General features: G+C 44.5%; 1 protein-coding gene across 3 annotated transcripts in view; it reads right to left on the minus strand.

The window, feature by feature from the left end:
• SFXN5 (sideroflexin 5) overlaps positions 1-27,665 on the minus strand; it is a 134,537-nt gene that overhangs the window by 52,492 nt on the left and 54,380 nt on the right. For 2 of the 3 annotated variants that reach the window (XM_080379600.1, XM_080379599.1), the window contains 4 exons: positions 17,323-17,413; positions 11,855-11,970; positions 9,700-9,785; positions 449-566 (listed from right to left, as the gene is read on the minus strand). In XM_080379600.1, the coding sequence (XP_080235726.1) occupies positions 449-566; positions 9,700-9,785; positions 11,855-11,970; positions 17,323-17,413 (411 nt within the window). Of the gene's footprint in view, positions 1-448; positions 567-9,699; positions 9,786-11,854; positions 11,971-13,187; positions 17,414-27,665 lie in introns of all 3 variants that reach the window. The other variant, XR_013926818.1, reaches the window with a different exon arrangement.

Here is a 27,665-nt window from a genome sequence, read left to right on the forward strand (position 1 = left end):
TGTTTTGATTGCTGAACATCCTCCACATGGGAGAGGCCTGGAGCAGGCCACTGCTACAGGAAAACAATGGAGTGATGGAAGGGAGGAGGATGACATGTGACCATCCCTTGCCTGTAAAAGGTGCATTTGCTGGGGGGAACAAACGTTCCTCTGTTCAGTTCTTCCTCTGTTTGCTTGGAAGGTACATGTCACCAAATGACCCACACACTGGTTAAAAGCCCAGCAAAGCTGTGTGATACTAAGCTGCGCTAGCATGTGCCAACAGGAGGGACTAACATGACCATCACCTGCCCAGTCAATCTGCCCTTGTTCAAGGCAGCAAACAACTTCATCCAAAAATGGAAGGGGCTCCATAGGAATGAGACAATCATCCAGGAACGCAAAACAAGCAGTGGCATTGGTACGCCCCTCTGAGATATGCCAGTGCAGTGACCAGACGTGTACTGACCTCGGACATCTGCGGGAAGAGACTGATGGCCAAGGGGAGGGCCAGGCCAAAGGCAGCGAGGCACACAAGGCTTTGGACTGGGAGAATCATCCGGGGCCGGGACCTCAGGAGCGATGTTCTGGAAAGAAAAGGTTTTGTTAGAGCATTTCATAGACAGGCATGCCATCACAGGTGTTCACCCAGACCCACTGGTCTCCCTCTCCCTAACTGGACTAGGTTCCTTCTTAGCAGATCATCAACAAGTTCATCCACAAAAGATCCCGAGTCCTGCACACTGTGCTTTTGCATCTGCTGGGATTACACAGCCCATGCCAACCTAAGTGCTTGCTTCTAATTTAAAACGGGATCACTTCACGCGCTTCCCCCATTTCAAACCATCTTACAGCAGAGTAAACAGTCCATGAGGTGATCTGGCCGCACGCATGTGTCACCTGCATAAAGGCTTTGGAGATGACATGGAGTGAGCAGAAGGAAATTAGGTTCTTGAGAGAGACTGTGAACTTTATCAGCCTCAGCAGCAGCGATAATGGGGTAATAAAGGGGTAATAAAGTAGTAAACTTGACGATACCTTAATTTGTTAAAAATCAAACATCTACAGGTGGGTGATACGGATGTTTTAACACTTGCTGTCCCCAGGGGATATTTATGAGTTTCAGACTTGTTAACAGCAAACACTTTAAGATACCTGCAAGGTCAGGTTCCGAGACTGACCGGTTAAATGACCCTTCTGATACAATTAACACCGACTGACAGGGACAATATTTAGTCAGTAGAAGGTTTTGTTAAATATATTCCAGGATACAGGACCTCAGACATTTTACAAATGGTAAGGGGAAAAATGTAAATCTCAAGGGGTTTGTTCTGGAGCTATTTACACCAAAATGGCACCTGTCATACAACTCTTTTCTACCAATCTGAAACAATGGGGAATATAAACCAGCAACTTGCTAGTGAGCTTTTTTGAATATTCAGTGTATATTAGCAATGTAGAGAGCAGATTTGCTGCTGGGTCATCAGCTATTGGCCTTAATCCCAACACACATCTCTTCTCTGTCCATCCCAATCTTAAGAACGCTGATGCCTCACAGTCTCTGGCCATCAAATGCTGGCAAAGATCTGCTAGTTAATGCCTTTCCACTGCGGTGATAACATGGGAGCTTTCTTTGGGTCTAGGAAGGTACAATCAGATTACACTAACTGCTAAACATCACTGGGGTTTAAAAAAGCATTCCTAATTCAGTGTGCATCGTTCACAAGGTGCCCACCAAAACCAAGCCAAGCAACCTTCCCACACCAGAGCATGCTGCTAGCCTGCTTTGGCACAGGCACATGTGATTTTGCAGGCATGTCTCCCAGTGCGGCCCGTGCCTGCAGCCAATGAAAGATAACAGATTACCTCAACCCCCATCGGCTCCATGTTTGCTGCAGGCTACAAACACGCACCTGATGAATTATAACGGAGCAGCTGATGTGTGGGAACTTGTTACCCTGCTGTACGCTGTCTGTGTGTCTGAACATTCAGACTCTTCACCCTTTGCTAGCAATGCTTGCTGAAAGCTGTCTTCATCTTGAGAAGGTTTGGGTGAAGTGGGGAAGGAAAACAAGATTCAGAGACTTAACTCCTCCAGTACCTCAGCTCCTCACAAATAAGCTATTGAGATGGAGCTGATCCTATCAATTTGTGCTGTGAAATCCAAGCTTCTGTTCTCCAATATTTAGCTACTTTGTTTTGCATAGAGCACGATCTAACCTAAAAGACTCCTGCAGCAATCCACAAGGATTTTGTCTGAGTCAAGAAAGCAGGTCACCTTGCTCCACGCTCTTTAACAAACGCAATGTTCAAGAATTGCCATCAATAAGCTGTGATAACTAGTCCCTGGGATGCAGAAGGGCAACTCCTGGAGCGGATTTGTTCTCCTGCTTAAGCTGGCATGACCCACGAGAACCCTTGCTGAGCAAACCATATGACCAGCATCCTTCAAGACTCCTGGAGTACAGTTTAGAATCAAGACATCACTGCTTACACCACCCCTGATATCTTAATTTGGAAGCTGCACCCTCTTTAATTACTGCCCTGTTGGGGACCTTATAATCACCCAAGTAAAAACTCAACCAATTTAAAATGATCCCCAGTACAGCCCCCAGGTGTGATTTCCAGGAGTGCTTCAGACTCAGGCCAGTTCAAATTACAATGGCTAACCTCCTAATTAAGAAGAGTTATGGCTTGATTTAAAAAGTAGAGTGGATTAATTAACACATGTAGTGTAATGTCTTAATTGGGATTCAGATTCTAAAATTTGTGTGGTTCAGAATAAATGACTCATAATTAGTCAAGTGGTCCACTTTTCTTCTATCCCTAGGATCTTTGCTCTCGACACAGATCTCAGAAGAATATTAAGTTAAATATTGCATGCTGCATTTTGTTAGCTGTCAACTGCAATCAAAACCCTTCTTTTCACCCATTAGCCCCCCATCGGAAGTGAATGATTAGATGTTTCCAAAGGGTTTAACTGCAGAGTATTATAGCAGATTATAAATAAATAATATTAATAACCATTTGTTGAAGAGTGAATTAGTTTACAACACTGTCCTGTGTGCTCTGCCAAAGGGGTTTGATCAGGGATGCCTGAACATTTAGATCCCCCTGACAGCCCAACTTTGTCACTGGCATCTTCTGAAGCAGACTGCTACATTCACAAGAGCAAATATCATCTTGCCCTACCAGTAATTCTGCAGAAGTCTATGGTCATATGAGAACAGTAGTTTTACAGACTGTCACCATGTACTGGCCAGGCTCTGGTGAACTACACCTTGATGCTCAGATTAGACAACACAGGATTGAAAAGTTTGCGCCAAGAGAAGTTCTCATTGGAAATCCGCTTTTTAATATAAATTTTTTTAGAAATAGGAAGACAATAATATGTATATTTTATTGTTACCAGTTTTAGCACCAATGGTCTGCCTCACTAATATAAGTAAGTGATCCATGTTTAATACATCGACCTTTGGATGCCAAAGAACGTGCATTTTTTCAGTACTTCCCTCCTCCTCTCTCTTTTTCCTTTTTTTTTTTTTTCCCCAAAGATTTTTTTCTTTACCTCCTTTCAAAAACCCCTAATGCCTACTCTTGCTGCAATTTGCCTTCATAAAATTTGCCTACCAGGTATTAAAAAGGCAGCAACACACTGGGGAGCTTCTGGCTTCCTGATCCTAGGTAGCGGTTACTGTTAACGGATATACCGAAAACAGCTAGACCTTAGGATAACATTTCAATATGCATGAGCGTGCACGTACGTAGGTATATACACACACGCATACTTGTACAGACAGTACATCTGCTCCACAGAGACAGTGTGTTGTAGATCTTGTAAATACACCTTCATTCAACTTTCATCACATTGTTCATTAGTGGTTTAAATTTTGCATAATTTGGCAGCTGCCGCTGGCGTTTTTCAAGAGGTACTGTAATTTATTCCATATGGAAGTCAGTTTCTGTACTAAAAAGGAGTTATCAGGTTCAGTGAACCAGAGCTGTATTTGTCTAGAAGGAGGTGTCAGATGCTAAACTAAATATGACAGGAGTTAACCAAAGTCTCCCAGCTGACAGATTCTGTGGGGTTTCTGTAGTGTTTGGTATAAACAGGTTCAAAGCTAATATATACATCGCAAGACGCCGAGGATGACGGCAGGGTAAGAAAAGCGCTGGAGGCTGAAGCTGGGGGTATCCCGAGGCCTCCCAGGCTCCACAGAGCACCCCCCGATGTGCAAACAAACTTTGAGGTGGTTGTCCTACCCCAGATCCCAGTTCTGCTGAGAACCTCCCACAGCCGGCACCATACCAAGTCTCTGCTTCAGAGAACCCATCAGGTCTCTCTGCTGTTCTGCAGAGGGTGTTTCTCACTCCTTCGGGGTCATTTGGGGAATTCTGAGCTCTTCTAGTGACCACTAACTCTGTCTGCTGTCCTCTCCAGCCAGGCCACCGCTGTCCTCACCAAGGAGCATCTCCTCCTCTTGGCTGTAGCCCCAGTGCCCCCTTCAGAGGACACACCAGATGCAAAGCAAATGAGGATGGGGGATTTTTTGTGCTTGATTGACATAATTAAAGGAGCAGTTTCAATGTTTACTCTGGAAACAGCCACAGCAGTTTAAGGTGTCACTGCTGGCAGCTGTTTAGTTTAAACAAACTTCAGCAAGGGTTTAGCTGGACGGAGAGACTTTGCACTTCAGAGGAGGAAGAGTTCCTGTAGGAAACATTCTGCACACACTGTCAGAAGGCAATTATCTCCAGCAAAAGGCCCTGAGCATGAGGTCCAAGAGGGCCTCCTACCTCACACGCATTTCTACAGTGAAAAACATGGTTTAAGCTGATGAAAATGTCCATCCAGCACCACAAAACCATGGGCTGAGCACTGGCTATCCGTCAAAAGAATGCATTTTTCACTGTTAGACTGACTTAGCTAAGCCAGAGCAGCTCTGTAATGTTGATCCAGCCTGGGAGTATCCTAATTGTATGAGCCTTACAGAAAAACAGCGCTGACAACTGCTATGCAAGGTTGCCGACATGCTGTGGCAGCTCTGCCATAAGATGAGGATGATGTGGAGATGAAGAAAGAGTAGAAACGCTCCTCTTACAGCCACAACTATTTGGCTGCCCACTCCTCTCTCAGCTCTTGCCTATTGCTGACAGTTCCAGCTTTCTCCTCCACAAACACTGCATGGTCAGCTCTAGGGCTTCCTCTTGTCTAGCCTGACGTACATGAGCTCTTGAAGCCCAACCTCAGACTTCTGCTGCACTTCAGCCCTCTGAGGTTCCTTTGCACTGTGAGGCAGAGAAGTGGGAGGATAAGGAGATAAGAAGAGCTTACGTTCTTTAATCTCCACCGCCAGCTGTTAGTTCAAAGCATCCACAGCAGACACTGCTGGTGGACTGACCTTGTCCGCCACTTCTCCAGACCACATGAACCAAGTACGACTGGATTTGGGCTCTCCTACTACAGGGCTCAGCCTACAGGGGAACCTGAGTTTGCACTTACACACAGACCTGGACAGTTACACATAGACCAGCTGCATGATGGGCTTCAACTCTGCAAGGAGTCAGAAGCTGGACAAAGACTACTGGAGAAGTCTTGGATGATGGTTGGGAGTAACCTGCACCATTTCCCAAATTTCATCATAACTACTAGACAAAAGGATTCACAGAAGCATTTGAATAAAAGGAAATGCCTGGGGGAGGAGAAGTCCAGCTTCATGCAGTGGTTGCAGTTGTCCCCACATCTCTGTGACATGGAGGTACTAATGGAGTTTCCATTGCCTGCTCCACAGTCAGCTACATCCCAAAGATGAATCTTCATCTCATAGACAATGCAAAACCAATATTTTTCCATATTAAAGTTGCCAATACAGATATTATTTATAAAACTTAAATGAGAATACATCTGCACAAAATAACTAACACCGTGTTCCCCGCATGGCATATGTAGTCTCAAAATAAACATTGATTCTATATGTTAGCTGCTTAAACAGAGCGTCCAAGCAGCAGGAAATGCATGAAACATGGGGAAAGAATGGCGCGCTGCGGAGCTCAGCAGTGGGAGGTAACATTGAATTACTTGGAGAGCAGAGAAGGCGGCCCTGGGAGTTAAAATACACAGCAGGCAAAGAGATGAGAGAAGCCAAGAGAGCTGAAAAAAATGGCACAAGAGACGAGAGAGGCAGCTGGGGGAGTTAAAACATGCAGATGGAGAGATGGCTGAGAGAGAGGAAAGACCTGGATCCAAGTGGAAAGACGACGACCAGGAACTGGCCACTTAAAATAAACTTTTTGAATACAGAGACAAAAAAGAGGGGGAGACTTTTCCATGAATCTGAAAACCGCTGTTGCGAGCACATAGCTTGCTCCTGGGTGGTACAGCTCCCACCCAACTGCAGCACTGTAACCTGTTTCCACCCGGACTTAAACACAAGGCAGGAGAATCGCTCTCCTCCCTCGCCACAACCCCAAATGCAAATGACTTAGTAGAGGATCCAGATTGTGACTTTTGATTCCAGATCTCCAGCCTCCAAATAATAAGCCGTCACTCTCATCTTTCTCATTTATAGACACTGTAAGGATTTCCATAAATAAATTGATAATGCACGCCTTGATATGACTCCCATTAAAAACGCCCTAGTCTAATTAAAATTCTACTAAATTTAAAAAGTTAAACTCTTTACCAAATGCTCCAAGTTTTTTTCCAAAATGAGGTTTCACCTCTGACTGTGTGCTGTGAGTCAACACGTGGACTGCAAATCCCTTGGCTATGGAAAGGGATGCTCACCATGTCAGGTGGACGCTTCCATGTCCTACAGCGACACCACCACCTCTAGCTGCGTGGCCAAACCCGCACCCCACTCCCTATCCCTGCTGTTTCTCACTCACAGGCTTCCAGGAATCCAAAGATATTTGATGGAAAATTAAACAGTAGGCACAAAGCTCTAAGGAGAATTTAGGCAGGCAAAAGCAGTGCCCACATATTTTTATATCTACAGAGTTTCATTTGGGGGTGGTAGGAAGAAAGTATTATCTCACAACCCCAAATTAAGCCCTCCTGTTAGTTAAAATGATGACTTTTACAAGACAATCTCCTGTATGTCCACATTTGTTTGACAGATAGAATTAGTTTCAGTAAGTCTTGCAGAGAGCACAGATGCATTTAGTAAAACTCATATCAATACAAGAGATTATGGTATCTCCAAGTACAAAGCAAATTTTACTGTTCATTTTGCTTAAGCTAGTGGATGTTTAGCAAGATCCATGATGGTCCTCAGCATTTGCTGTTGCAGACAATAATTTAGAGGTCAGTTTTTAGAAAACTTTGAATTTTTCATAGAATCACAGCACGGTTTGGGTTGGAAGGGACCTTAAAGCCCACCCAGTCCCACCCCCCTGCCACGGGCAGGGACACCTCCCACCAGCCCAGGCTGCTCCAAGCCCCATCCAGCCTGGCCTGGGACACTGCCAGGGATGGGGCATCCACAGCTGCTCTGGGCAGCCTGTGCCAGCGCCTCGCCACCCTCACAGGGAAGAACTTCTTAATATCTAACCTAAATCTACCCTCTTTCAGTTTAAAACTGTTACCCCTCATCCTATCACTACAGGCCCCATTAAAAAGCCCCTCTTCATCTTTCTTATCAACCCACATATAGTGCAATACAAGTATTTTTGCACATAAAGATTTTTGTCTTTTCATGTTAATAACCAGAATAGCAAAGATCCTCTGAATTACAGCAATAAAATAGTTTGTCCTCTGGGGTGATCCTTCTTGGATGAGCTAATCACTAATGTATGGCTAGACTGGAACCAGGGCCTGTGTGAAGCCAGCAGTAACACACGCAGCCACTTCGGTGCAAAGCCTCATCACAGCAAAAAGGCAAAAAGAAAGAGCTCTGTAGTAAGAACATCACAAATCGGTGGCATTTCTGAAGTGTCTGGCATGTGGACAGATGAAAACAGAAGTCCTTTAGACTGACAACAGCAAAGCAGCTTTGATGGGATTATAAAGGCTAGAATCACGCGTCTGAATTTGAAGCAGGGAAGCTGCCAAGATGCTGGGGTACAAAGATAAGTGACACTCCCTGTTCTTACACGTGACTTTGAGCAAGCCAAAGTAAGGTACTCCAGAGTAAGGTACTCAAGAGTAAGGCATGGTCACTCCTGAGCACCTCCCCATGCAGACCCTGCAGGGAGATCATGGGCTGGGGGACTGTGCAGGTGACACAGGGTCTTAGAGCAGGAAAGAGGCTGGAGAGCTTTTGTCGGGGAGGAGCATGAAGTGAAAATCAAATGCTCTGCACAAAATTAGGGGGACTGGAATCTACCCCTTGTCCTTGTGTGTCTCCAGCAGCCATCTCCAAAGAGTAGCTTTGCAGAAAGTATTACTAAGACTGTGACCTGCCACAGGGAACCACCACAGTGCCTTTGAAAAAGACAGGAAAACAGTCTATTTTGGCCAAAAAGGGCTGACAGACCTTACTTTATAGTTCCCAAAACAGAATCTGTTGCCCTGTTTCTTCCCACACTCAGCCCGTCGGAAGAAACGATCTTGGTGATAGCCTCTAGGTGCTGCAGGGGTACCAGACTGTATCTACATTTTTAAATTTAGATCTTAAAAACCAGTCTCCAAATTTACAGAAACAGCCCTGACCCTTCCCTTAAGGAAAGAAAATTGCCCAGAGGTGTTTCTAAAAGGGTAAACAAGCCAACCAAAGTTATGGGTCAATCCCTAATCGTACTAATTGCTATTTACTTTGTCAATTGAGTGCTTAGAGCAGCCATTATCAACAGATTTGTTTAAAGAGTGCTTCCAGCCTGGCTGTCTGGACAAAGGTAGCAAGCCCTTTAGCATCCCCATCTTTCAATGCACTAATCAGTCTCCAGAGGTTGGCAAGGTTGATCCCCACCCCGCGGATCATTCACACCGAATGAGCTGCTGATGGGAGCCCTAAGGAGCCATTGACACCCAACAGGTCCAAACTAGCTCACAGCATCTCTGGGCAGAAAAAGCAGAGGTGTTGGAAAGGGAGGTGGGAGAACAGCCAAGGGACAGGGCATTTTGGGTTTTTTTTGCTATTAAGAGCTCTGATAGGAGGTAAGTGGACATGAAATAACCCTGCCTTTTCCCGCCCACTCTCCTAGCACTGAAGCTCTGGAGACCTCTGCCAGGAGAGATTCTGACTTAAACAGTGATGGAAAGCAAATTTCTGCAGAACGTGTGAAGCATATATTCTTCTGGGGAAGTCCAAGCCACAGGATGTTATTGAAAGAGAGTACAAGTGAGTTCAAACAGGGCATAAGCAAATCCAACAGTGGCCGAGGTGCATGATCAGCAAGTCCCTACCCTCCCTGTCGCTGGCTGAGCATGAGCCAAGACCTTTAGTCTGACCCCACGTGGCAGCTTGAGTATTTGCTAAGTGGAGGACTGAAAACTTATGGACACTTTTCCACTGAATTCAGAGTTTTGGCTCACAGTGACCCTACAGAATAGGGTTCTTTAAGCTGCTGGCGTCTCAGAAAAATGACTTAAAATAACCACATCAATATAACACTTCAACAGGCTACAACAATGGTCAAAAATGATGGAACACAAAAATTTTAATAAGCAAAAAAGTCTTTGATGGACCAATGCTAAGAAATATCAATGAATAACACCTACTGAGGATCTTTTCTCCCTTTCTCTTGAAAAGCCCTCCCTTCATATTACCCAATACTTACTTTTCCAGTATGGACATAATAATTGGAGGTAGAACCAGTATAGGCATTGGCAGGACGACTCTAGTCAGGGCTGTTTCTAGCAGTGCCTGAAAAAGAAAAACAAACAAACCCAAGACATTTAAAAAAATCTGAGGAGGTACCTGCACTGAGCAATCAATGCGTGGGCTCAGGAATGGCTTGGCTGGCCTTCCTTGTGTTGCATATGTGAATGAATGTATCAACACACACTTTCAACTTTGCTATCAGCTATTCATATACGCTCTATTTTCACTCTTTTGCTACAAACCATGGGCTGCAGCCCATGCTTGGCCACAAATCCAGCGGAATAAACAGAGACACCTAATAGCTTCCCTGATTTCACTTTATTTGACCACAAGTACTCGAACATCTCTGCATACTCCTATGCAATCATGTTAGTGCTGCCTGGAGGAAGGGAGGCAAAACAGCTGCCTGAAAGATGTAAGGTGAAATGGGCTGTGCAGGAGCTCCAACCCTTCCTCCACGAGTTTCAATTTCAATTACATGCTGGGGGAATGCAGCACCTTATTTGCCTGCTCCAAGACTTGTTTCTGGGTTTTAATCACTGGTGGTTTATTGCAAAATGTTGTAACACACAGGTCTCTCCTCTCTCAGAAAAACGCCTGACTGGAACTACGGTTGTCTTTCCAGTGGCGCTTTCTCCCTGGCAAGATTCACCAGGAAGCAGCAAACAAAGTAGCACGATACATATACATATGAATTACCCTGAGATGAGACCTAGAGAAGATCATGGGCACACTAGCAAGGTGTAGAACCACTACTGTCTTTGAACACTTTTACCTCTTTGAACCACCTTTGTCAGCACCCACCTGGGATGCCCCAAGCGCTGCGATCACGCACGGGGCTTTGGCAGATGTAGGCAGAGGGTAACTGTGGATTTTGGAAGGAAATGCTGAAACTTGTCAGGCTTGAGAGCACTCGATCCTTCCAAACTGGGAGAAGGTCTCAGAGAGGAACAGAGTGTTACACTACAGATCTGCCAAAATTTACATGACAAAACCCAGTCCTAAACTATTCAGGAAGAAGAATTGGGATTAGATGGCAGCTGAGCAGAAGTACTCAGAAGTCCTGAATATATGTTTAAACTCCACCCAAATCACACTTACAGTACCTTCCCTTTTAATATTTATTTTCTATGTTGTCTGTCTTCCCCTGGACCATTAGGATGGAGAGGGGAAGCTGGGTCCTGAAGCCAGTTAATGTAAGTGAGAAAAACTGGCTCAAATAAGTATCTCCGAGCCCTTCAACAGATTGTTTTAATCTCCTTGTTAAACAACAATATGGAAAGATATTAGAGATCTCCCATTTCTTGCCGAGGACTGTAAATCTGTACATTAATTGCTGTCTATGAAGTGCCTTAAGAGCCTTGGACAGAAGGAGCGAGAGAAATGCCAAGCATTATATTATTAACTCCTCTGCCTGGGCGTGTGCTTTGGTACATGCTTTACATTTCAGATTAAAACCCACTTGGAAACAACATGCCTCAGACAATCAGATGATGCTCAGAAGACAAAACTGTGTAAGAAGGGAAGAAAAGGGAATAATTGCAGGCAGATGGGAGAGAGTATAAAGTTACGGGGGGAAAACAAGCCAAGTGTTAGGACACAGATAAAAACATCTGGTTACCCTCACAAAGCTTTGGTTGGTAATTGTTACTGCAGTTTTGACATGGCAAGGGTTAAAAAGCTATTCAGCTTGAAAATGAAGTCTTCCTCATTTAGAAAAAGGTGTAAGTTATCTTTGCTTCGTATTCAACATGAACTGCTTACAAGTTTCCATAAAGAAATCCTATGGCTGTGAAAGCATCAGGGTAGTACAGGATCTTCCTGATGTCAATCTGTACCCTTCCAGTCCATCAAGGTCAGTCACTGAACGTGCCTGCATGACACGAGCCTGTGTCCACCAGCACGCTCAGTTTTGTGACTACATAACTGCACATGTGGGCACAATGCAGGCATTAAGTTTTGCCACTTCATTCTTCCTGCATGATAGGTAAAGCTCATCTATTCCTAGCTCCTTCAAGTCATTGATTCTTACATCTGTGGCATATTGAAGCTAAAAGCCAGTTGTGTACAAGCTCACCCAAGTGCTCGCCAGGGACATCGCAGGTACATACATGTTTTGCAGCAATTCTAGAAGACCCAACAATGTTTCCGTTATTGTCCAAAACGTCAATTCCTTCTTCCAGCTCTGTGTGCCTCATCAGGACAACATTGCAGATATTGGCACTAGCTGAGGATGAGAAAAGCACGATGATTAGCAATGCAGCCCTGGTCAATACCAAATGGCAGGCTTCTGTTCGCCGTGACAACCATTCAGCTTTGCTTGCATCAATCTGTCAAGAAGTTTCTGCAAGTCAAGGAGCCACTCTTACACCAAGACAAAGATGTGACTCTTAAGAGGAGAATAATAACCAAGAACATTTTCTTTTACTTGCAAAGGGATCTGCTGCCACAATCAGAAACATACTGATGCAAACAAATACCAGTGTTTCCAGATGCTGGTGTTTGCACATGCTCCCACCTTCCATACTGATCCTTCACCCAACATTCTGATCTACTGAGTCAAAACAGGTTCTTACACAGGGCTGCCACTTGGTCTTGGCCAACCAGGCACTGCTGATTGACAGCTGCCTCTTCTGATGGTACATCCCAGAGCTGGTCTTAACTCACTAAGACAGCAGATGAATTCTTCTTAGATAACAGATTTTAGCAGGTATGATGGAAATACACTCCAAGGGATTTCACTGAGCTATGAAGGACTGCTTAGATCTGAGCTCTTAAGAGGATAGAATTATTATATTTTTTTAATCAAATAAGACAAGGTTGGGTTGCTTCCATAGACACATATCCCATTAGTGAGGGTCCTACTGACTATTTGCCTCTATTTCATATGTTTCAGGGGCAAATGACTCTATGGGCCTATTTTCTAGACTTAGAAACCCATTTCTTTGCTTTAATGATATTTTTCTGGACTATGACACAAACCAGCAATGCTTTGGACATCTCTGGCTTCCAACAGACATTTCTCAGATCTCAGCTCTGCATTCATGGCAAGGGTGAAAGCAGGTCTGGAATCTTTTCTGACAACTCCCCCCTTGCCCAGCCTGTGGCTTTTGTAGTCTTCTCAAGATCACAAAATCACAGCATAGTTCAGGTTGGAAGGGACCTTAAAGCCCATCCAGTCCCAACCCCTGCCATGGGCAAGGACACCTCCCACCAGCCCAGGTTGCTCCAAGCCCCGTCCAGCCTGGCCTGGGACACTGCCAGGGATGGGGCATCCACAGCTGCTCTGGGCAGCCTGTGCCAGCGCCTCGCCACCCTCACAGGGAAGAATTTCACCCTTATATCTAAACTAAATCCTCCCCTCTTTCAGCATAAGGCCATTCCCCCTTGTCCTACCACTACATGCCCTTGTGAAAAGCCCCTCTCCAGCTTTTCTGGAGGCACCTTTAGGTACTGGGAGATGCTCTAAGGTCTCCCCGCAGCCTTCCCTTCTCCAGGCTGAACCCCCCCAACTCTCCCAGCCTGTCCCCACAGCAGAGCTGCTCCAGCCTCTGACCATCCCCGTGGTCCCCTCTGGACTCGCTCCAATAGGTGCGAGACCAGATAGAGACAACCCCAAATTCTGCTCCTCAAGTAACATGTTAAGAGTTGGGGTTGAGAAACACTCTTCCCAGGTGCAGCTCCTCTCCTGGGCCCAGGAACTTCTTAAGTTCTTCCAAGGAAAAGCTGTTACTCCCTGCAAAAGTTTTGGTTTTGATAAACTGCCACTTTCCAGCAAACTCCCCCCCTACATTTTGTTGCAAACTTTCCAGCCAGAACTAATACAAACCCACTGCAAGTACCACTGCTTCCAAAAATGTGTTTCTGTACTTCTTGATGGGTTAATATTCACTAATTAATCTCAATTCATGTCATATAACAAATGTCTAATTTTTTGAGGGTGGTGGGTGGGTGAGCCCTATACAAATGCAGCTCTCTGCAATCAAGGATGATTTGTGGTGACAAATGCTCCTTACACTTGAGAATAAGAGGAACATACACACACGCACACTCTGTCTCTCTCTTTAATATTCAAACTACCGGACCACTCTTTCCATCTATCAAAATATCTGTGTTACCAACCCTTCAGCTCCTTAATCCAAGATAAAAAAGAAAAGAAGCATTTCATTTAAAGCAAGTTTAACCCCCCCCTTTTTTTTTTTAACACATGCCCCATCCTTCTAGCTATCAGTCAAGACTGAAAATATAAAAACACGCCAGAAGAGATGCTCTGGCCAAATCGGGATGCACCGGCACAAGGCTCTTGAAAGACTCATGATGGGGTGTCCAAACCTGAAGCTCCCGCCACAGTTAGATGCTTCTCCAAGACTCTGGATCCTATTAGGATTTCACTGACCACGTCCCAAATTCAAAACCTGATTCCAGCCCATTTGTCTGAGACAATCAACTGTCTTAGCTGCTCCTATTCTGCTTTCTGAGAAAACAGAAAATGCTGTTAATTATGGGTAAACTTGGATTTTATGGACAACTCAAATAGAGAGGGGAATGAAAATGAATAAATATACGTGTGGACAATTTGATTTTCAGAATTTGGAAAGAAATTGTGATAATATAGCCTGGAAACTACTTCTGTGAAAACACTTAGTGACATATTGGAAACTGGTTCAGACACAAAAGCAACCCACTACCCTACTTCTACATGTGCATATATATTCTTTCTAAACAAAGGTGTCCTCTACACACTATATACATCCTTGTGCACCGCCTAATCACATTTAACGATTTTAACCCCACCTAAAAAAAAAACATCCAAGGCGAAGAAATCCTTCATCCTCCTCACCTCCCTTCCCTCCAACAAATATCTTTCTACCAGCTTTAACTTCCTTAGGATCAAGTTTGAGATATACCTTTGGGGTTTTCTGTGGGTTTTTTAGCCACGTACATCTCCAGTATAAAGCACATCACCACCAGCGACACCTCTTACCTTCATGACAGCTATCCACACCCAGTGCTTGGGAAGGAGAGAGTAAATTTGATTTCCTGCAGTAACCCATGGCATTGATATCCTTCACCACCTACACTCTGAGAGAGGGTCAAGCTCTTTCTTGCTCAAATTCAGGGATCATGGCTCTCCAGAACACAGTGCTGATGCACTCCTTCCCCAGTCCTGTTCTCTTCATGAAGAACAACTTCACCACTCAGGTGATGCTCCAGGGTGGCCAACACCAAGCACAAGTCCCTTGTACATCAAGCCTGCCACTGGCTATGCAGAGCCTTGGCCATTTCCATGAGGTGTTCCACCTGGCTTGGTTTCCTGGATCCATCTCCCGGGGCTGGGGAGTATTTTTTAGGACAACTTGTGATTTTCAGCTACTACAAACTACCTTTGGGGGAGAGCAAGGGGACAGCCCAACCTCCTAGCACCCTGCTCCAGTCCCACCAACCACAACATGGGGATCAGAGCCTGGGACAGCTACCTACTGTCCACAGTTTGTTATCACAAGTGAGGTCTGGAAGCCCCTGCAGATACACCCCCATGCCCTGTACTCATCTCAGGGTCCCATAGTGAAAGTGGGATTTCAAGGAGGAATCACCTTTTGTTAAATATGCCCTACAGGCAGCATTTCTACAGATATGGTTTAGTTTATCAAGCAAACCCAACAGTTACATGACCCACAGAAGACAGACAGAACATGCAGAGCACCTCTGAGGGCAGCAAGACCCACAGACCAGCTTTCCCAGCCTACCCCAGCTTCCCAAATCTTTACAAAAGGCTTTATGAACATCTCTCCTAGGAGTCTGGTTGCCTTCTACCCAAGCAGCAGCTGCACTTCCCCAAGTCTCCATCTCTCATGACCCCTTAGGATGAGAGACCATAAAGCTTTGATGCATATCTCTAGTTTTCCAGCTGCTATCAACAAGCATAGCTCAGCCAAGGTCAGTGTGAGAGGGAGGCAAGGGTGGGCCAGGGGAAAGCTGCTTAATGGTAGCGGAGCAAGAGCTTTACACTAGCTTACATCTGGCTTTTCATGTAGAAAATGCAAAATTCTGCCCTTTTCCTGGGGGCTGTGGTTCACAAGCAATGGGAAGATGCATCTTAATTAAACAGTTTGTCCAGGTCTGAAAACCAGTAACTCGCAGCTTTCAAAACCACAAAACAGCAATTAGTGGGAGGATTCCTGATGTCCTGGCACATAATGAAGCACGACAGTACACCAATAAAATAAGAACTAGAGAATTAATTGCAAGCTAAACAAATTAATTACGGCTCCTCAATCAACGCCAACACAAGTGCAACCTCTTTCTCCTTACACCTTGGTATGAAAAGAGATCAACCCGGCAGCAAAGACTTCCCGTGTGCATCTCTGACAAACCCAGCCACAGAGCTGCCTCACAGGTCTTGTGCTCACCTCTAGTACCCTCTTGGTTATAAAAATCAAAAGAAAGCTGAAAGCCTCTAAAATTATATTCCAGGGAAGTTCCAGAAAAAAAGTAACAACATCCACAGATCCCCTATGTACAAGCAAAGTGCTCAGAAACAAGACTGAGTGCAACCTACAGACCACAGTCCCCAGCACCCCCTGCTCCGCACACAGGGCAAGCAGCTGTTTTTCTGGCAGAAAAAGGAAATAAAACACAGCAACTTGGGAACTGAAGGCTGAAGTGTCAGAGCAACCAGTCTCTGTGAAAAAAGGAGCAGAAAGGCTGGAGAAACTGAGAGAATAGCTAGGTAAAAAGGCTCAGCATCCTCAAGTGAAGCTCTGAGGACATGGCCTTTGCACAGCAAAATAAAAAGCATAAAGGACAGTTTTGCATTAACAGAGTTGAAAAGGGACTTGCAACAGCGAGCAAACCCACTCTTTTTACTCATTTCCTCCATGCTTGGACAATTTCTGCACCATCTTTATAAACAGCCAAGCTTATATAAAAAATTACACTAATGTCACTGGTGATTTCTTCACAGCTAAAATAACTCATCATTCGCTGAACATTGTAACCACAGGCTTCAGCAAAGGCTGAGTCCAGTGTGTCCCTCACCTCAGACACTGAGCAGTTAACTGATAAAATGCAGAAGGGTTTATTTTGTGCTCCAACAAGCCAGCAGCAGTCTTAATTGTTCACACACTTTGGTCTTCTTTTAATCATTGGCTCTTAAAAATCTGTATATACGGAATAGAAGCATTTAATTGCATTTTTATTGTAAAAAACCCCTAATGCTACCGCTTATTTGAACATTTGACTTGATTCAAACCAGATCTTGCAAATTAAACGCTCTCAGATTTGGGCAGATGAGGACCAGTCAATGCTAATCACTTCTTAAACTGCTTGAAAGTGGAAAGTGCAACTTGATAAAGCCTCGTGAGCTGTCTCTGCCAGCAGCTTTGCATCGTTTTCCTACCGAAATGCTGCTTTGCACCACCCCATCGCTGTCTACACTGACTCAGGGACCCACCACAGAGGGTGGCAGCGATGGCGTAAAGCAGATAGGCAGGAGTTAGGTGTCCATCCCAGTGGCTTTTAACCACCCATAGGTTTACACCCAGCGCTTTGAATATAGAGAAAAGGCATTCTTTCTTACCGACAGCAGGGAATGGCACAAACCTCTGGATCAAGAGGCGAGTGGCAGGGGTAAACTTGTTTGCTCTCTGAACCAGAACATTAAGGCCCACCTTCGAATAGAAAAAAAAAACAAAAACAAAACAGAGAAGCATTAACATTTAGCTACAAGGAACAGAGCAGATGCCACAGCTTGCAGACAGCAGCAGAGCTCTTCAGGGGGACAGATTAGGGTCTCTCCCCATGCAGAAGCATTTGAGAACCAACACCCCCCACAAACACACTGCAGGGTTTATCTGTGCTGCGTTCAACCCTTTATTCAATTGAAGGGTTGAACCCAACTGTTGGGCTTAAATGAAGGGTTGAACCCAACTGTTGAGTTGAACCCTGCTGTTGAGTTGAACCCAACCATTGGGTTTAAATGAAGGGTTGAACCCAACCGTTGGTTGGTAGAACACAAGCTAGAAACCACAGCAATGCTGTTCAGTCCTTCTGGAAATGTCCCTAGTTTCATTTTTACCCAGTTTACTAGCATTTTCCCCATCCAGTACAAAATCATTGGGGCTGGGAGTCCTCTCCAGTTTTTTCCTAGTTTTCTCCTTTCCTAGTTCCAGCTAGGAAAAAAAAAAAAATACCAGTGGCGATGGTTGGCCCAATACAATTCATTCCTCCTCCCAGGGTCTGTGCAAACTACACCACCCCACTCTAATGCAAACATTTGGGCTACAAAGGAGCTATTAATGGAAACAACAGATAGCAGGCAGTTTATTATAACCATGGATGATTTTTTTGTTGACTCCTCCAACACTTGAATAATGCAGAGCTCTCCACAGTTTTTCAAGGATCTAAATCATTGCGTATGTTAATATAAACAGCACGGAGGAGAGTTGCTGCCTCGTAAGTCTCAGCGTGGTTGGATAGTAGTGATAGTCAGAGAATTTCCATCAAATTTTGTTTCAAGCAGAACTGGGGTTATTAAACAAACCTATTCACAGGGAATGACTTTTGTCTTCAAATTACTTTCCCTCACAATATTTTCTCTTCTTCATCCAAAAAATCCCAAACACACAAACAAAACCCAACAGCCCCAAACTGGGAATTTTAGGCTGAAAAGGGAAGTCTTTAGCAATGCCTGGCCAAAAAGTTTTCAGCCAAATGTTCAGCAAAATTTAAAAAAAATCAGCCAAAGCCAAAAAGCTGCCAGCAAATAGTGATTTGGGGGCTTTTTTTTTTTTTTAAAAAAAATAAATAAAAGGAAAGAAAAGAAAAGAAAAGCATAGGAGAACATATTTTACAAGCTGCTACATTATACATGCATCCGCAGTGCATCTCGTCTTTTTGGAGGCTGAGGGGAAGATGTTGAGAAGCACAACTGCTGGGTAAGACCTGCATATGTAGAGTGCTGGTTTTCAAAACCCATGGAGTGTTTCCAGAGCCCCACAAGGCTTTCACCAAGACCCCCAGGCACAAACCTTTCCTGCTCTTCTTCGTCACCGTGACTCTAGCGCTGAGCCCAAAAGAACCACGGTGGTTCTTCTTAGTCTGGTAAAAATGAGGGTTTTGTCTTAATCTTTTTCCCCCTCAAAAATGACTGGTTTTTTTTTTTTGGTTTGGGATTTTTTTTTTTTTTTTTTTTTTTTTTTTTTTGCATTTCCCAAGAGCTGGGATGCATATTTGCAAAATCTGAATGCTTCCAGAAACTGTAAAGCGATCTAAAATGTGTGGCTTCAAGAGTAAAGGTAAGACACCTCCTAAGCCTGGCTTTGCTGGTACTGCCCCATGGATTCAGGTATTTATAGCCTGGATGCAGTTCATCTGTGTGGATGACAAATTCTGTAGGGTTTGCGGCCTCTGCTTGTATGTAGGTTTGATGGAAGGATTTGACCATGAAGTGGAAGAGCAGCAGCTTTTGAAACAAAAAAGATGAGTCTGGGAGAGACACCGCTGTGAGGCTAGTGGTAATAAAAGCATTTTACTTTCAGATTCAATTTGGTGCTGCAGATGAACTCGCTTCTCCACTTAGAGCGACCACCCTGCTGTGAATATGAAATTAAATGTTGCTACAGATTTAAATCAAATATCCCAAATTCCCAACACAAGGACTAGATTTAGGGAACTAATGAGGGTTTATTTTTTACAGTTTTGAAATTGCTTTAGCCAATCTGTGAACTCTTTCCTGCAGGTCCATGAAACAGGATGAGGGGAAACTGGTCAAGGAGAGCATCCAACAATGAGCAGGTACTCCTCAGCATCAGACCACTGTAAGCAAAAGGGCCATCAACAAGGACAGCTCAGTAAGTTTAATTCCAAGAGGATGGCCAAAGAACATCGACTGTCAAGGCAAATTCATCACTAAGAAAACAACCGCAGGAGTATTATTATCATCACCCTGCCTACAGCCTGAGTCACAGATCTGGGATCTACAACACTGGCGCTGTACAAACACTTAACAGAGAGTCAGGTGGGATTCATCACACCAAACATGGTGGAATCATAGAATCACAGAATTATTTAGGTTGGAAAAGACCTTTAAGACCATCGAGTCCAACTGTTAACCCAGCAGTGCCAAGGCCACCACTAAACCATGTCCCCAGGCACCACAGCTACGTGTTTTTTGAACACCCTCAGGGACAGAGACTCCCACCCATCCCCAGGCAGCCTGTTCCAGTGCTTGACAACCCTTTCAGTGAAGACATTTTCCTAATATCCAATCTAAACCTCCCCTGCCACAACTTGAAGCTGCTTCTTCTCATCCTACAGGCTCCTTTTGCAGCCCAGCACAGAGAAATGAGCCTTTTTAAGGGTTTTTACTTTCCTCCCAAGACAGACATTTACGGGTGCTCACATGAAATGCCTCCAACAATTCCCATTCATCCCAGCTGACTATCAAAGGAGTCCAGGCATGCAGCTCAGATGAAGATATCTACACTGGTGACGTCTCAACTCAGGCAAGACCAGTGCCCAGGGCTCCCACGGCACTTATTTGCAGTACTGGTTTCAGTGCAGTACTGGTTTGGGATATTCCTGCACTGTGACTCAGACTAGGGGTTAAATCCAGCTTTTTACAAATTGCCTGTTTTTCTGAGGTTTCTTTCTCCAGAGCACTTCTTCAACCTGGCTGGCAAAGCATCCCAACAAGCTAGGGGAAACTGGGCACGGAGGACACATTACACCACAACGGGTGCTACCCTCCTGCAACACAAGAGCAGGGCCGAACGCTATCAATGGGAGATCAACCTTACTCAGGGCTCTACTATGCCTCCGGCAGCACTCTGCCCTTTCCTCACTCACTCCCTTTTCTTCAAGTGCCGAGAATTCCTCCTATTTATTTTGCTTTCAGCATCAACATTATTTTAGAAGGACAGAGGTATGATGCTGCTGTACTTGAAGCCATACCATCAGACACTGTCACAGTGACTGCGTAACAATAAACCAAGATTTCAGTTTCCTTTTCTCTTCCTTATTGATTTGTAAGTTCTGACCTCATGTCCACCAAGACACGAATTTTAAAACCACAGGAATTTTTGAAAAAATCCTTTTTATTTTTCTTTTATGACTACTAAGATTTTTGAAACCTGAGAGACTGCTTTTGAATGCCTGAAGTTGGCAACAACTGAGCCTTTTGGTGAAAGTCTAACCCTACACCTATTAAACCAGTTATAGAGCAGTAAATACATCACCAGTTATTTCACTGAATTTTGAGAGGAATTTTTTTTTAAATAAAGGAATATTAAGAGTCCAGCAAGCCAGGTGGACATCAGCTGGTAGACAACACCTGCTGAGCAGCTCTCTAGACTTCATTAACAGCGTTGGTGAGATCTCCAGTGATTTACGGGATTGTACTTTCCCAGGTTCTAGTAGCATTGGGGCAATCCTGACTATTGCAGTTGGAGCTGGATGCTCCAAGTGACCTAGAAAGTCAACATCGAAGGAAGGAATGGCTCCAAAGCAGCTCATCCTTCAGCCCTCATATCACCAGATTGCTGAATTAGAACACTAATTGGATCTGATGAGTTCCATACAGCCGAACTGAAGAAAAGAGCATTAGGAGATGGAAGGAAAAAAAATCATTCATTAAGGGCTGAGAGGTGAAGATGGAGGCAGAGAGATGGAAAACTGGGCTGTTTACCAACTGGAGCTTTACCAAGTCAAGGAGAACAGAATGGATAAGTGTAAGGGAAGGGGAAGCAATAACAATCTGAGTGGAGAAGGATGTTAGAGAGAAGAAAGAGTAAGGAAAGGAGGGAACTTGAGTGATGCCCAAGATGACTGCAGAAGGGATGACTGCAATAGCCCCGTGGTTGGATGCTTCAGAGGAAGAAAATGGTGTAATCTCGTGAAAGCAGCGAGATCGCAGGAGAGAGACGAGTAGGACAAGAGAGGATTAATGCTGATGAGACAAACCTGATTTGGCAGATGATGGAGAAAGGAGGACAGCAGGGGCCCCATGCCCAAGACAAGAGGTGGATTGTTTTATGATCAAGTTTTCTCTGCATCTGGATCCTGCCCAGAGGCAACACCACACCTAGGTGCTTGGGACTGGGCTGGGGCATAAAGAAAAGGCACACACAGATCAGAACAAATTTGCTGGAAATGAAGACATACCAGTGAAATGAGAGAAAATGCTGCAGAGTTTGGAAGGTGGCAGTCAGCGATGCTGCCACGCACTCAGGAGCCCAGAGGCAGGGTGATGGGCACTGGGTACCTCCTCAGTGCATACCACATCTTTGCCTCCACTACACCAAAGGCTTGGGGCTGTGCCTTTGGAAAACAGCTGCTACAGCTCCAGTGAGTTATGTGCTTAATGGAGGAATCACCGGGCTGGATTTCCAGTCTGAGTGATCACACCACTCCCTTCTGCTGTCTTCTGGTATCTGGACTTGGTATCTGTGAATCATTAGAGCACAGGCAGCTTTTCAGCACAGGTATCCAGAGTTTAGAGCTGGGCACCGCTCCATTTAAAAACTTCAACCAGCAAACAAAAGTTTATCACCAGCTCCTCCAATCTACTGTGACTTTCCTCCTGCTCCTGGCTCCCCACAACAGTTCACCTCTGAGAAGGTGCCCGGCCATGCTCCATCCCCTCCCATCCCTCGTCCTACTTTGCACCGACTTCCTTCAGCTTCTAAGTGTTTCTTGACTGCCCTAAGTGGCAGGTAGTCCTGAGGGCAGTGGGTGGCCTCCTGCACTGTCTCACAAGCTGATTACGGGCATCACACCAAATTCACAGGCTGTCAATGCTGCCGCTCCACACGGCTCACAAACAATTATCAGGAAGAACGAGCTGGGATTAGAAAAAACCACAGGGGCACCTCCACCTAGAGAAGAGAGTGAAAAATTGCATATATGTGTGTGTGTGTGTGTGTGTGTGAGTTGTGTGCAATGGGAGCGGGAAAGGAGGAACAACACGTGGCTAGTGGCACAGATGGTACGGGAAGGAGCAGGGTTGCTGACCTGGAGCACTGTGTGCAAGGATTCTCTCCCTGTCCCAAGTCACACGCAGTGGAGAATGCAGTGGAGACTGAACACTTGGTCCAACAAGCTCCTGTCCTTCCTGAACATGGTGTGTGTGTGTGTAAATCAAGATCCTGGTTTGGTTTTTTATTACTCATGAATTTTATAAGATAAATCAGAGTTGTCATTAAACTAATTAAATTTTCAGATTCTCTTTCTAGCTTTGGTTAGACACTCTCACGCATCACCTGGCTTTCTTTTAAAGGACAGAGCTGTAAAAGTAACTTTTAATTATTCTCACTCCCCAGAGTCAGAAGATTTTTAAATCTGCGTATTGGAGCAAACATATGCCTTGTAAATGGTATCAGCGATACAGTTCGCTGAGCTGCAGGAGCCAGGGCTGAAGGGCAGGTATTGCCAAAGCCGGCTGTGACACAACCATTACAACGCTAATATTATTTTACAGCGATAATGGACTTGAACAGTTTTCATGTCTCAGCTTCCTTAGGAGAAGAAAAATAAGATCTTTCTGCCAGTCTTTCTGTGATTGTGAGAATGTCTTGGGTTGTAAGGGATGTTTTCAAGACAAAGCACATTTTCATTTTGCAAAATGTTAACTTTTTTTGGGGGGGAATTCCAGTTTGTTTAAAAATACCATTTTTGCTATGCCTATTTGCCCAGAAACAGCCTCTGCTTTACTCTGATCTCTCAGACCCACACTGAGCTTTGCTGATTAGACTCCTACACAACTTTTTTTTACTGAACCAGCTAAATATAAAAATTAGCTGTTATAGTTTTTTTTGTAACCTCTGTGCTTGACCAGTTCCAACTGTGGCTGAGATTCCTGAGTGAATTATAATCTACAAACCCTGTGGGAATATAACCCAAAATCTCAAAGACAAATTATGGTCTATTCAGAAGCTCTGCAGAAACCCTGCAGTAACTACAGGAGTCTCCCAAAAGCTGCATTTTCTTGGAAATGACATCACCAAGGTTTCTGTGCAGAAGAAAGTTGCCCCAGGATAACTTACCAAGACACCTGCATCAGAGAGAAGTGATTTCTCACTGCAAGAGCAGGAATTGGAATCCTGGAGCAGCTAGGTTTTAGTTTCTGCCCTGAAGAGCTTCCTACATCAGTCCTGACACCAAGTCATGTAGCTCCTGTCTCCATTTCCCAACTGTGCAACAGAGCTGAGAACTAAGCCCAGCCTCCCCAAAGACTTGCAGGGGCTCTCATACAGCGTGTTGAAGGTTACTGCAGCACATGCATTACTCCAGAGCGAGAGCTCTGCCCTTTGCTCCTGTCCAAGGGATTTAGTTGCATTTAACTTTAGCAGATTGTTGCTGGTTTCTCCTTTGAACTCCTGTTGTGGGCTTGTGCAGGCACTAGCCTTCAACACAGGCTGGAGCAGCTGGAAGGACTAACCTCTACCTTGGCAATGCTGGTTGCAACCACAGACTCACCTCAGCCACCTTTTTCTTTGCCCAAGGCCAAGGAGCACTCGCACACTCCATTTCTGCACAGCCACAGTAGGGTCAAGAAGGGTGACAAACCGCTGAAAGGGAGGCAATATATCCAACTGCTGCAGCAGCTCGCTGGATGAAAACATATCCAAACCCACAAACCAAGATCAAGAGTATCAGGGGTACTAAAACTGCTCTGTACAAAGCTCCAGATTAGCAGGAATGTTTGTTTCCCTTGTAGTTTTCCAAGGAAATAAAGTATCATGGGATACCTCAGCAAACCAGATTAGGTCATTAAAACTCTCTTGCTTCTCTCCAGTTTTAACCTAGTTTGGTTTTATACATATTCACATCTAACTCCATATGCTTTCACAGTTCATGAAAGCACCAGGTGCAAGACCATACAGTAAGCCAGAGCACCAGTAAGCCATACTGGCACCAGTTCCCTACCTCCACTGGCTTGTCCAGGGTCAGGATTTAGGGTCAGGAAGCAAGAAGGCACTTTTAAAATGAAAAGACCTGGGTCTGTCTGTACAGAGATGCTTTAAACACCCTCCTGTAGCCGCGACCGGCAGTGACTCCAAGATGACTCATTAGTAGCTGATCAACACTAAAGTTATTAATGGCATTAATCACCTGATTTTTTTAACCCAAGGTTACCCAGTAAGGTAAGCCAAAAGGAAACGTTTAAGTTCTGAGCAGGTACATTTTAAGTGCATAGATCAATACATAATATACAGCCTGGCTGGCAGTCATGGTTACAGGACATGGCATCTCTCTCTCTTATACAAAAGACGACAAAACACCTACTTTTGTCAGAATTTAGCTCAGGTTGCTAAGTGAGAACAACGTACTTATTTGCCTCTGTGCTGACAAGAGCATAAATCCCAAACTTGCACTTAATAAAAACCCTGTTAGAAGTTACAAACCTTGGTATATTTGAAAGGCAAAGGAGGGAGCCTGGCTATTTTTTAACTGGGGCAAACTCCACCATCCCGCCACTTAAAAGGTGCCTGATCTCACACACATGGTTTTGCTTCCCCTTTCATCAGAGCAGAATTAGATCCCTATCACACAGGGGAAGGGCAGTGCCATCATGCCTAGACAGTCACAATAGATGCTTCCTGGCTAAGTTACACATACCTGTATATGTAAAACACACTCAGTATGCCTGCCAGGCTTGCTGCGCTCTAATTAGAGCCCATCCTGTCAACAGGGGAGGGCAATGCCAGCAGTACCATGTATGTGGCACCTCCAGGGTACATGGAGCGGACAACAGATGGACAACGAGCTAATGACCTGAGCACCACGCTGAGCAACAATACACTGCTTACTGGGAGATGTCAGAAACATGGCCAAATGATACTGGCAAAAGAGAGGAACCCCTAGGAGTGTCTGCACAGGGTCTTCAGTATCACAAGGAGCAAGATTTGGAGCTGGTCTTGGCAGCCGTGATCATGGAAATTAAAAACCTGATGTACGAAGCTCTGATCCAAAGACTACTGAAACCCATGGCAGTAACACCACTGCTGTGAGATGCTTCAAGGAGAATGTACAGAGAAACCCAAAGGCTCACCACCATGGGCTCCACGTGAGAGGCAACCCCTGGACTAACACCAATGGTCTCCAGTCTGCAGGTCTCAGCATCAGTGACAACCCAGAAACCAGAGGGCGGCTGCTCACAGCCCTTCTCTGGATCTGATTTAATTTTCAGGCACTTAATTACAGCTGCAAGAATCACTTCTGACCTCAAACTGAAGGTACAGTCTAAGGCCACAGTACTGAAGAGCTGAGTCTGAAGCAAAAGGGATCAGCAATGCAGTAGCAAATTGAGTTTGGATCTGAAATTAAGAAACCTACTTATAAAATATGTAGAAAACCAGTTATTAATAATAAAATTGAGTTTGATTATGTAGCTTTTTTAACCTTTTAAAAGCGTGACAAAATTAGCAGAGCAAGTGTGTGTGTGTGTGTGTCTGCTGGAAAGTTTTGTATAATTACAAACCTTCCAATTGGTATAGCTCTTGGCACTAGAATATTTGGGGGGAAAAAAAGCCCCAAGCATTTAAAATATGCTTGATCTTTCTCAAGTCTTTTTACTACTCTGCCTTTGTTTTCCTTGCTATAGGAAAACCAGTTGGTATTAATTGTGCTTCATACACCATCGTTATGAACAGCAGCCAGGTATCAGAAAATAAGGCCTAATCACAGGAATCCACTCAATTATTTACAAAAATTAAATAACAATTACCACTCCATGTTCAGAAAAGCAGTAAAATGAGAGTAATCAAAAGAAAAGGCAGGAGGGAGGCTGGTATATGGAGAATGTGATAAAAATAAACTACAATCGCAGAAGGAGAAACAGATCTAGGTTACTTAACGGTAATCAGACTCCTCTAAACATACTGTCCGCCGCAAGCAAAGCTCAGGGATGTCGCAGGCTGGTGTGGAGCAGGTAGCCCAGGTCTCAGCATGTGCCTGGTGGCAGAAATGGTGCAGAAGTGTCATGTAAGATGTTAGAGAGGGAAGAGATCTGTTGTATCAGTGTTTTCACCTTTTTCCCCACACTCAGTCTTAGCATTATCCCTTCTGATGTCTTTTTCAGCCATACGCCAAGTGATTGCTTCACCTGAGTGCTGCATGGGAGGACAGATAAAATTCTGGAACTAGTATAGCTTTTCTTGCATGAAGCTATGCTGTGAAAGGGGTAGGGCTGGGAGTAGGTGGGAAAAAAAGAAATATTGAGGAAAAATGTTGGAATATTGAAGAAAAGAACATTGATTCCTTCAAAAACTCATCCCAAAAGGCTGCAAATCAGGGGTCCCAGATGTAGCACCGGATCGAAGAGAGAAGCATCGCATCTCTCTGACAGTAATTCCTCTCTCTAAAACGGGAAAAGGATGTGGTTATTTGCAAAGATTTGCTAAGACTTCTAGTTTAATTGCAAGAAGCATAAAGCTAAAATCTGCTCTACCGTACGCGTCAGAAAGCAATTTGTTTGTCCCTCTTGTTAGATAAAGACACGGAGGGTGAAGATGATGGGAAGCACAATTACAAGTCAACTGATCTGTCATTTTGTGCGCCTTCTTCCCGTGTCGCTTGACAACTGCAAACATGGAAGGGGCTCACTTTAATTAATACTGGGTCTCAGCAGACCACTGGAGGCAGTGGCACTTGTTTTCAGGTCATCTGGTCCTAATAGGCTCACACTGGGAGGTGATTTGCTGCTAACTGACAGCAGAGATCAGTTAATGAGAGCTGAGGCCTTACAAGCCAATGTAATGAACCTCAGGGCTATTTCTGTATTATCTGTCACCATCATTTAAAAAAAAGAAAAACAAAACCACCAAAAAAACCCCGAAGGAGATTCTGGTTATTAATCTAGATATTTACTATACAAAAATCACTCCCTGCTCTGCAGGATTTTCTCTGGGCTGCTCTGCATTG

The sequence above is a fragment of the Falco punctatus genome (genome assembly GCF_963210335.1).
Source record: "Falco punctatus genome assembly, chromosome: 1".
NCBI classification, from domain to species: domain Eukaryota; kingdom Metazoa; phylum Chordata; class Aves; order Falconiformes; family Falconidae; genus Falco; species Falco punctatus.